The following is a 12,107-nucleotide window of genomic DNA, read 5'->3' on the forward strand; positions in this document are numbered from 1 at the left end:
AAATATATTTTGCAGTATGTAATAACTGCAGCATCTGCTGGTGATAGGGAGAACTGCATAAATGTATTGCCACACAGACATTTCTCCTTAATAGGTTGCTAACACAACAGAGAACATTTATCATCACCTCTGGGTTTTATTTTGGTAGCTTTGTTTTACCCTGTTTTGAATGTCACCATACATTAATGTCTGTCAGCATGCATACAGACAGCTACCACAAATCGATTGACGCATTTATAAATAACAGCTGCAAAGGAGTGAACTACAGATTTTTACCAGGAGAATAGGCAAAGAATTGCTTTAGTCTTTGGCCAGAAGACCTGGCTCATTAATGTGCAGATGAATGGGTGTCCCATTGCCTTTTAATGGCTTTGAGTTGTCTGAATATCTAAGGCTTGGGCATTGACTCATCCAGAGGAAAGATGGTATCAGGAAGAAGTGGAGTTTGTAGCGGTGGAAAGGAATGGTGTAGGCTGGGGTGTGGCTTTGTCTTGGGGAGTAGAGATTAAAGTCCAAAGTTCCAACAGCCCAAAAGATTGATGTGTTAGAGAAACCTAATTCTTAAAGACTAATGTGGTTCTAATCTGATCTAGCAAGTATTAGACCATTAAAGGAAAGCTGTAGGGAAAATAATTATGGAGCAGAAGTCAGGTGATAGGTCAACTAGCTCATTTTTAATTTGGATACCACCACATTTTTCTGCTAGATAGTTAAACCTTGTAATTGCATTTGTAACAGGCAGAGAAGAAAATATTATAGTCTTATATTTAGTCATAGATGTACAGCACAGTAACAGTCCCTTCAGTCCAATTTATCCATGCCGTCCAGATATCCCAACCCAATCTAGTCCCACCTGCCAGTACCCGGCCCATATCCCTCCAAACCTTTCCTATTCATATTCCCATCCAAATGCCTCATAAATGTTGCAATTTTACCAGTCTCCACCACTTCCTCTGGCATCTCATTCCATACACATACCACCCTCTGTGTGAAAACATTGCCTTTTAGGTCTCTTTTATATCTTTCCCCTCTCACCCTAAACCTATGCCCTCTCGTTCTGGACTCTCCAACCCCAGAGAAATGACTTTATCTATTTCTCCTATCTATGTCCCTCATGATTTCATAAACCTCAATAAGGTCACCCCTCCGCTTCCACCCGTCAGGGAAAACAGCTCCAGCCTATTCAACCTCTCCCTATAGCTCATATCCTCCAACCCTGGCAACATCCTTGTAAATCTTTTCTGAACTGTTTCAAGTTTCACAACATCTTTCCGTTAGGAAGGCGACCTGAATTGCATGCAATACCCAACAGTGGCCAAACCAATGTCCTGTACAGCTGCAACATGACCTCCCAACTCCTGTACTCAATACTCTGACCAATAAAGGAAAGCATACCAACACCTTCTTCACTATCCTATCTACCTGAAACTCCACTTTCAAGGAGCTATGAACCTGCACTCCAAGGTTTCTTTGTTCAGCAACACTCCCTAGGACCTTACCATTAAGTGTGTAAGTCCTGCTAAGATTTGCTTTCCCAATACTTGTCTTGTACATACATTGTTTCTTATATTGTATTTACTTGAATCACATTGTATGTCATGATTTAACCCATATCACTTCAATAAATCTCCCACTAGTCTATTCATTATTTTCAATAATCTGGAGTTTTCAGGTACCTCAAATAAACTTAGAAATCATGTTTTAGTGATCAGCATTATGTTAAACAGTGCATGTGCTTTCAAATGTTAATTCCTATTGGATATTGCATGTGCAATGCTTGAGATACAATGGAGTTTAATGACCACACTATTCTCAGGTTTTAGAATTATTTAAATAACACTAGTTTTCTGACATTTGTCAAACTCTTTATTTTCAAAGAAAAATCCTTCATAAAAATATTTTTATATTTTCTCAATATAACTGATACTTAATATAATATACGATAGTAGCATTTCCTCAATGCTCACTCTGAACCCACACCTTTTATGATATCATGGATTCATGAATACAATTTACAATACTTGTTCACAAGTTACAATAGGTTACATCTCAGTCTAACTGAGCCACTGGAATGTTACTTACAGAAAACATAACTGTAATTTGATCATTAATGCAAAAGCCTTGATGTCATATATATTTCATATTTTCAAGTAACATTTCTTGCACAGAGTTCTGAAGTGTAGCTAACATTATGCTCTTTTAAATTAGTTCTTTGAGATGTCGTTTTGAAGTACAATGGCAACAAATAATGTTATAGGAATAATAAAAAGTAAAGAATTTCAATTTATATACCACCTTTCATTGTTTCAGAACATTGCAAAGTGGATCACTGTCAACAATTGCCTTCTGAAATTGAATCAATTTTCTAGGGAAGCACTCTGCTCAATTTGTGCACATCAAAGTCTCATAAACATTCTAAAATGACCAATTTGCCCATTTAAGTAATTTTGGTTCAAGAAGAAATATTCGTCAGGATATAGAAAACTACTTTGACTGGATTTAAATATTGTCATTGGACTTTTCAATGCGCACCCGAGATTATAGATGTGTTAACATCTCACTTCAACAATACCACCTGAACAATGCCGCTCTTCCTCAATACTTCAAAGGGTCAGGATGGATTGTGTACCAGATTTAAAACAAAGAAGAAAAATGTAAAGTTTTTAAAAACTGACGATTTACTGGTTAACTAAAAAAAAAGGCTTTATGACTTATTATATTTCTAAACTTCAAGAAAGAACACATGGAGTGTTGATGCTGATCAAAATGTGGATATCAGTTCTGGAGTTCTGACTGGCTTGGTTTCAGTGTCAGTGCAAAAAAATCCCTTCTAGTTGTTGAGCAGCCATAGAGTCAATAGTGCATGTATTAACCTGTGTGCCTTGTAACTATTTTAAGTTACAGCAATCTAAATGTGGCATGCAAATTATAGCATTAAGCCAACTTAAAGAAGCAAAAACAATATTCGAGTACTAAATCTATTCTTCACTAAATTTGAATAAAAATCAAAGAAACTACACTTATCAACTAATATTTATGTAATTAGCAGAGTGGTGACTATTTATTGCATCTAAACCAGCCCGAATGAATATTATTATTTTGCAACAATAATATCTGTAAGATATGTAAAAAGTGCATGCCAGTAGTAATAATAATTGCCTTTCAAATGAAGGACAAATTATTGTAGCAGCAATGATATTAATACATCTTCTATTTTGTCCTTTAAAAATAAATAGCAATACAAAAATAACCATACATGCCAAGCACCCTACAATGGATTTGTACGTATGTTCTTAATGCTCACCAAAAGCGTCACAATTTGTCTTTCAATTATTAAATTGCCTTTTCATTAATCAAATAATGCACTGGAATTTCTTCTTGAAATCCCAGCTGGCTAAATAGAACACTTTACAGTTGCTAGCGAGAAATCACTGAGGGTTGATAAATGTTAATGAAGACTGTATTATATTTGATCTTAGCAGTTGTTTGGAGACCAAAAGGGAAATGCCAGCATGCTTGAAATGGCTCAGATGATAAACCTTTGTTGTATCTCTATGTCCTTTGACCACACAGCTTGAAGAACCGTGAAGATTCCCAGATCTCTTCAACTCCACTCTTCAACACCTTAGTAATTTAAAATATTAAGGTCATGAAGAATGAGTATAAGAACAAATGCAGATGAATTCCTGATGGATGATTTGACTTGATCAATATTGAACATTGACAGTTCTATGACCAATGGTACTTTGATTATACGTCATCCAAATTACAACCCTGTGTAATAAACAAAGAAAATATAACTTGCCTTTAACATGTTTTGCATAGGTTCAAAGAATACAAATGTACTTTGCTGACTGATAAGGTAAAGGTGACTTACATCTTATTAGTTTTCTTCATTTTTTCATTTCACGATAATGCTCCTTGAGTTGTGGTGCTTCAGATAGTCGCAATATGGTAACTATCATCTGGGGAAAGAATTGTTTTTGTCAAGTTACAGTTCCAGAAATACACTTAACATAATTACTCCCATGTTACCAGAGAACAAGCAGATGTTTGAAACATACAGTTTTTGTAGTTATCAATCTGAATTCATTCAAAAACATATAACATTTGTTTTCATTACCACCCCTCACCCTATTATACATTGGCATTTTCTTATTGCCCTTTTCAGACTAGTTCCCATTCTACAGCTAAAACTTTCTGCATCTGTGTGTGACATTTTATTGATATATTTACCTGGACATTGAGCCCACTCATCTTTATTTCCCCCACTACCAATTTCTTTGGACATTCACTGTTTTTAATATTTCACTCAAGTTGGTACAAAACTGGCCAGGTCTTAAAAGTATCCAATTGATTTGATACTTCCTTAAAGCCGCCCCTGTTTGGTTTCAGGGCCTTAGATTATTGACCAGCATTCTTCTTTAGATTGTGTGCCAAGACGGGAATGTACATTTAGATGGTTGGGGTGCCTAGTCAATGCTTATGTTTCACTGAAGCTGTAATTAGCTCTTGTCAAATAGTCTAAATGTAACATTTAAAACCCCAACTGTATAAAGTGACATGAATACAACTCTCCCAAATCACTGACAAACTCAGTTACACCAATATTAATGAAATAAATCTCTTCGGAAATAACCTAGGGGTATTTCCAAATGGGATTTTCTTGGGAAATTAACTCACATAAAACAAAATTCTGCTACTCAACAAGTAATATGTAATTAAAATGGGAAAAATTAGACAATATGATGGAGGTAAAAAATCATTTACATAGGATGTTGGATGCTATGAAAAAGGAAAAGGAAACTGCAGATTATTCTTGCAAGAGAAGATTGAATGAGCCAAAGATTTTTCTCATCTGTGCTTTTCTTCTTTAATGACCTACAGAGGCCCCTCAATCTATCCTAACTTAAATTAATTATTGCTGTTGAATTTTGATTGATACATATGCTTTTGATTTATTCCCAACATACAATTTAAGAACTAAAATGGAGATTTTTTTTCTGCTCTTTCTGAAGTTCACCTCTATAGTTTCTTTGCTCCATGGAATAATCAGTCATGAGCCCTTCAGTGGGAAGGTTTTTCAATGGCCATCCTTTTCTGTGCAACACCACTTGGTTGCCTCTCAACAATAGTGTGATTGAGATTAGTAACTTTCCACACTGAAAAATCTCAGACGTATTGCTAATTTATACAACAATGCCAATCCCTTGTAGAAACTATTTAAATGATGTAAGCAACTACCATGTTAATGGCAGCAGCACAACACAAAGATGTAAAGGACAGAATCTTTTATTTTAATCCTGCAGTAGCTCCTGCATTGAAGGTCTGGAAAAACCACCTGCAATATTGATAGATCAGGCTCCAGCTTCACTTCGAGGTTTCCACTGAGTTTTATGATGTGAAACCTATACTTGCCATTTCTTAGCTCAGTGACACAGAAGAAGTGGGTGAGAGCAGAATTGGTGCATAGAATCCCTTTAGTCACAAGGTACACTGACCACCTCCCTGCTGCATGTGTCTCTGTACCATCGTGGCAACTTGTCCAGGAAATAGCCTAAGCCCCTGAAAATTAAGGCATTTTAGAACATTTCCTTTTGTATATGGTTCCCCATAAAAAACGGGCCAAGGGGCCATTGATTATTTCTCTTTAGGACAGTGTGGTAGTGTACAATTGTCATGCCCCATCTCTAAGACTGAAACCTTGTATTGCAAAATGCAGCACCCCAGAACCGATGCTGCAGTTGTGCTCTGAGTAGTATGGGTAATCACCACATATTTCAACAGGATCAGAGTGGGAGCCCCTGCGAGGAGTGATTCCAGCATTTGATTCCATCACATTCATTTAGACGATTGAAATTTTCCTGTGGCATGATTTTACACAACTGGTGAAACAGCAGGTATCAGTCAGTACGCATTGAAGGTGTTGTACCTTGTCTTCTATCAATTTGTTGACAAACATGCTGACTTCCTCAACACCATTGATCTGAAGTTTGTTGATCGCCAAGATTTGATCTCCGAATTTCAGAGGACACTTCTTATCTGAAGACATGACACTGTTGCCAAGAAAAAGAATTTTGTTAATAAGCACTGCTCTCAATCCTGACAATTATCTTAATAGAAGAAAGTGTACCAGCAGAATTAAGGGGCTCTTGTATTGCAGTGGTAGTGCCTTTAACTGTGGGTTCAAGTCCCACCTGCTCCAAGGGGGCATGTCATAACATCTCTGAACACGTTGGTTAAAAATATCTACTAGAAGAATTGAAAGATCAAATACAGACATGAGAATTCGTGACTGATGTAAGTTTAACCACAAGGTGGCATCAGCTTCATTACTCAAGGGTTTCCTCAGCTATCAGAGTCAAAACAGAAACTGACGTTTTAATGGCATTAGGAATGAGGAATTAATAGAAAATTAAATTGCTGCTGTCTTGATTCAGAGAGAGAGAGAGAGAGAGAGACACTGTGTGTGTGTGTGTGGGAGGCAGCAAGGGGTGGTAGTGAAGCTGGAATTTCATAACAGGTTTGCACAACCTTACATACAAATATTTGTTGTCAGATACAAAGCAACATGTAAGAACGTGTGGGCTGAATCACACCACCGAAAGCATTTGCAGCCTGAATTTCTGTTTAGTGGATAGAAATTTGAAAGCTTTATTGTAAAGCTATGATTCTCACTTCTTAAATTTTTCCTCAATCCAGTCCAATCAGGTAAATGTTTACAATCATGGGTGTAAGAGGAAAATCTGTTCCTTTTTTGCATTGAAGATCTGGAAAACAGTCTGCAATGTGGATGTACCAGACTCCAGCCTCATTTTGAGGTTGCCATTCAGCTTTATGATGTGAAATCTATACCTGCCATTTCTCAACTCAGAGGAAGGGTGAGAGCAGGATTGGTGCATGGAGTCCCTTTAGTCACAAGGTATACTGACCACCTCCCTGCCATGTGTATACGTACCATCTTGGCAACCTAGTCCAGAAAATAGCCTAAGCGCCTGAAGGATACATTAAAGGATTCAAACAACATTGTGCCCCTTGAAAGATTTGAATAAAAAGTATGAACAACCCACATGTGGTATAAATTGCTTTAAAGATAAATAATCAGAACAATTTTCTAACAGTTAATTCTGCATTTATATATGTAAAGTTGCAATTTGTAAAGTAAGCAATTCAGGCATCACCTTTGAAAAATACACCAGACTCTACTCATAGCTCCCCTGTCACTAAGCACTGTGAGAGGTGATACACAAATTGCTATTTTATGCATACACATAAGAAGTCCAGTTACTACATTTTCCTTCACCATTCCAAATTCCAGGAAATATTTGATGCCTGTGCAACATTCTTGTTTTTATTTAAACTCTGAGCAAATGCGGTGCATATTTTTAATCTGAAAATTTTCACATTGATTAACATGGCATTCAATTAAGCAGAATCAATTTTTGAAAGTGTGTGTGAGTTAATTTGAATGTTTACTTGAATGTTTATTCAATAATAGAACATTGGAATGAAACAATGGGAGTTCCTTACCAGATTTTCTGACTTGCTTGTTGAATTGACAGATTGTTTTTCATATCATTCCGGTGAACTATAATATCCAGTTTCTCCAGCTTTGGTTCTTCTGTAACATTGCTAAATAAAATAAATGTTGATACCCACTAAGTGAAAATATTATCAGAGTTTTTTTGTTTGGAGATTCACACTGAATCCCAACACTCCACAGCAGGCTACAAATTGTTAAAATGATTTTGAAAGATACTGTACTCCGTCCTCAGTGAAAGATACTGCTTTAGTTTTAACATACTGCTCGAGAATCATGGTTTCGGAAGCCAAATGTTAAACTACGGAAGGGCACAGAAATTAAAAATCTCATCCAGAGGTGTCCCATGTGTTAAGCATGGAGCAGAATTCGGAACCAATTTTTCATCAGTGCGTAAGATTCATTACTGCATTTAATACAAGGAACTTTTCCAATCTTCATATATAATGGGAAGGTGAGTCATGCATCTTTCTCAACATATTCAGTGACCATGGTCTTTGGTGGCTCAGTGTGGACTTGATGGGTCAAATGGCCTGCCTTTGTACTGTAGGAATTCTAAGACTCTTGTACAATACCAGTAGGTTTTGAGCACCCCATTTCAATGCTTGTTAAATTTCACTTTCATCAGGCAGCAGAGAAATCCCTCATGGAGTTTACAAATGATGTAAGCAGCCTATTGGTCCTCTGGGGAGAAGTTAAACTTTGTTTTGGAGCAACTGAAGTCGATACGAAATGTACACTTTAACTGAGCATTTGTGGACTTTGTTTAGTTAATGGAACAGCTCTCTGTTTGAACAAATTTTTGGACTGTCTATTTGCAAAGTGAGGAACGTTCTCCGCAGTGGACCTCTATTATTTAAAGGTGAGACAGCAACAACTTGCTTAAAAGTACATAATATTGAAGGTGAAATATGTGCACAGAAAATGGAAAGATTCTCTTCAGGAATCTAAAACTAGTAGATTGACCTCTGTCAGAATATATTTGCCATGTTCAGTAAATAGAGGGACAGATGACATTCATCAATGGAGAAGAGTCCAAAATGTTTGTTTTTATAGTCTGCATGAACTGCATACCATCTGAGCTCCTGGGCTACATACATACAGTTTAAATGCATGTTTTCCAAGTTGCCAATATCAACAATTTCTGACTCCAAACTTAAGACGACTGGTTGAAAATAAACTTTTCTAAAACTCAAGGTTCAGAAAGTTCATAAAGGTGAAATCCATGGACCAAAAAAGAAAAGCACAAATGAAAATGCATTGTTGTGGTCTGACTGACCACCACCCCCACATCCAGGGTTCAGGCTGATTTATGGCCTACAACCCACAGTGTGAATGGTGCAGAAATAGAGAAAAGCACAGAGGCCAGTGATTTCAGCTAATCCTGCATACAGGCTTGAATACTAGGCTGAGCTAACATCCTCATCAACCTTTGTGTTTACTTCTTGGTACTTTCATTGAACGTCTATCGTGGGTTAGTACAAAATAAATTGTAGCTACCATATACTCCCAATTATTAATGTATTCCATTTGAATCCTTTGATTGAACTCAGAAGTTTATGACCATTTAAACATATTCATATTAAGACAGAACATATTAGTAGCTATCAGAATGTCAAAGCAAATAGATACGGACACTTTCAGACTTTGGTTAATATTGGGAGTCTGAGCATTTTGGTTAATGAAGCATAATATTCTGTACCTAATGCCAAGATAAATTGATCTTGAGAAAATAAATAAAAACCGGGTTTGTTCATCCTGTATCTCCATCCTCACAACCCTAAGGCAATATGTAGAGTCTGCCAAATGGGAGACTGCATGCTGCAGAAATATGTTAAATGTAGACTGACTGAGTCTTAAGCCACATACTTTATTCAATTCTAAAACTTGCATTTGCTTTGCATGGATCGATTTGAATCGCAGGCTTGATATTAAACATTGCGGTCAGCAGTGTGTGTGTTGGGGGCAGGGGGAGTGTGTGTGGGCAGAAGGCCAGAGTTAGAGGTTAGTATGCTCTTGATGCTCAGAGAGGACAGTGAACTCAGGAATCTTCAGGATTGCCCATGTTTGTATATGCACACTCTTAGAGTTCTTAAAGAGCCCAGTCAAATTCACTACAAGGCCAGCAGAGGGGAATGGGAAAGTGATGACTGGAGGGAAGGAATGAGAAATGTTGGAGGCAGTCAGCAGTGGTTCCAGTTCAAGCAGTGGGAGTGGAGTGGAAACTCGAGCTGTCATATCATGTTCCTCTGAAACATTGAGTCCAGGTAACATCATTATTTACTCTGTGCACATTTACTGCAGGAACCCTCATCCTTTCTCCTTTTCGACTACTTAAAGAGAGCAAGTTCAGATTCGGACACGATGGGAAACAGACAGTCCAAATGTGCCTTATTCTCTCCACTCTCCTCTGTGAAAGGAGAGTTATAATTGAGGAACAAGTCTTAAGGAGAAAAGAATAGGTGCAGAAAATTTTCAATGATACATGGCATACATGAAACATTAGTTTAATGAAAATTCAGAATCTTTTCTCACACCTGTGCCATGTTTTCTGGTAGGTTAACTCCTTTCTCTTCTCGTTTAACAAATTGGAATCCTCACTGACAGCATGTTGAAGTGATGATCGCAGGGGACATTGCTGATGTGTATTCAGGTGGATATCATCTGGCACAAATACTCCACTCCTGCAGCAACATTAACAATTTGTTAGCCAGAATTCACCACGTAGAAACATAACATACTTTATTGCAAACACTAAAATTGATAAGCCACACGCACACACTACGGACAAACAAAATACCAATGATTATATTAGAGTATTAATAATTTTGGTCCCAGTTCTTGCAACTTTACTAGAAAATTTTGACCTAGATGAATTGTTGATGAAAAACATTATTTTGTAATTGTCAGGAGTGAGACTGTAATACACTTTCAGAGTCCAGATTATATTACAAGTTTGGATTTGTCATGGGTCAGTGTGACTGGAAGGATGTGCAATAGGTGAAAAGCTAAGGTTTGTTGAAATTTACTGCTTATGTTGGTTTTTGGCTTCACTAACAACACTTAGATTCATTACTCACCTCAGCACTACACTTCAAAAACAAGAAAACAGGGTTCAATTCATTTATTTATCTAGAAACAGTGTTCAACTGCGGTTGAAATTTGTAATGTTTATTTAAGATCAACATTGCAGATCACTCAAGGTCAAAATTCCACTTTGCCGCACCCTGGCAATTTATCACAAAATTGTGCACTTCCAGTGTGTTGTTTCCCAGCATAGCAACACCCTTCCTTCAAAATGTTGGTGTCATTCTTAAGACAAGGCTTTATTAAGAGATATCACAGAGTGAACCCAATCAGTACAGAGAGTGGGCAGTGATGCCAGGGTGGAGTGCAGTTTCTACGAGGGAAGAAGAGGCTTCTGGAACTACAGCCTTCATGCTTTTAAACGTTGTTTTTTATGATTCAGTAATACAATGTTGTAAAATGTTTTATTACTATCAAATGGAATTGCATTGCAGGATCAAATCCAAACTCAGGTCAGTTTGCGGAGTTATTCTGAACAATGATCAGACTCCAATCCACAGCATTGCAGAACAATAGACACTGAAAAGTCGCTGACATTGTCTATATTGCTTAAATATTAACCCAAGTCGGCTGTCAGCCAAAATATTATAAACGAAATAATTGAGTGAGGATCTTATTACACTTTTTTCAGAATCTATTTGGCAGGTGATATTGTCAACAAGAGTAAATCAAGGTTTATGAATTGAACCTTATTTATTTTGATGCTGTTATTGATATTTGCTCATCTTTACCATAGTAATTTAATCTTTATGGTATTTATTAAACCAACAATAAACTTTGTACTGGTAATTAAAGTTTATCTATGTTTTATTACAGTGAGCCTAGGAAACATCTTATGTCAGGGTTAGACTCCTAGGAAACATCTTATACTTTATACATTGAAAATATAGAGTCCCTTAGGCTGCTCTCTCATAAAAGAGAGATCTTGAGTTTAACTTGAAGGTCACCAAACCTCAGGAAAGGTTGAGAAGGCAGGCCCTTCATAGTGACTTTGTCCAATGCAGGAATTGAGCCCTTTTTGCGGAAAGCATGTGCCTGTCACACTGACCTCTTAAGAAGATGATCTCCCACAGATCATAAAACCTTATGATCCTGCTCCAACAGCAGTGCTCCAAAAGCTAGTACATACTTCCAAATAAACCTGTTGGACTACAATCTGGTGTTGTGTGATTTTTAACTTTGTTCACCACAGTTCAACACCAGCACCTCCTCATCATATTCTGACAGGGAGAGCATTAGAAGGTATCAGCAGCAATGAAACCAATGCAACTTCCAAGAGATAACTCCTAGTGTGTTTGGACACAAGCTAAGACATAACATAAATACAAACCTCTCTGTAACTTATTCAGCATGTACTATTACACTGATAAAAATTAGCATATAACTTCCATTTGGTAGTTTTCACAGGACCAATCTCATCTTATTTTTGATTCCACACAATATCGTTTGTATTTTACATTTCTAACCTGCACTGGAAAAT

General features: G+C 37.0%; 1 protein-coding gene across 5 annotated transcripts in view; it reads right to left on the reverse strand.

Moving 5' to 3' along the window:
• Positions 1-1,839: 1,839 nt before the first annotated feature.
• LOC122561204 (pleckstrin homology domain-containing family S member 1-like) overlaps positions 1,840-12,107 on the reverse strand; it is a 28,162-nt gene continuing 17,894 nt past the window's right edge. For 4 of the 5 annotated variants that reach the window (XM_043712783.2, XM_087998875.1, XM_087998876.1 and 1 more), the window contains exons 12-16: positions 10,078-10,224; positions 7,531-7,632; positions 5,933-6,056; positions 3,878-3,965; positions 1,840-3,774 (exon numbers count right to left, since the gene is read on the reverse strand). In XM_043712783.2, the coding sequence (XP_043568718.2) occupies positions 3,894-3,965; positions 5,933-6,056; positions 7,531-7,632; positions 10,078-10,224 (445 nt within the window). In that variant the 3' untranslated portion in view covers positions 1,840-3,774; positions 3,878-3,893. The remainder of the gene's footprint in view (positions 3,775-3,877; positions 3,966-5,932; positions 6,057-7,530; positions 7,633-10,077; positions 10,225-12,107) is intronic. The other variant, XM_087998874.1, reaches the window with a different exon arrangement.

The sequence above is a fragment of the Chiloscyllium plagiosum genome, unplaced genomic scaffold (genome assembly GCF_037043375.1).
Source record: "Chiloscyllium plagiosum isolate Xiang-an unplaced genomic scaffold, Cpla_swu_hap1 HiC_scaffold_22, whole genome shotgun sequence".
In the NCBI taxonomy this organism is placed as follows: Eukaryota; Metazoa; Chordata; class Chondrichthyes; order Orectolobiformes; family Hemiscylliidae; genus Chiloscyllium; species Chiloscyllium plagiosum.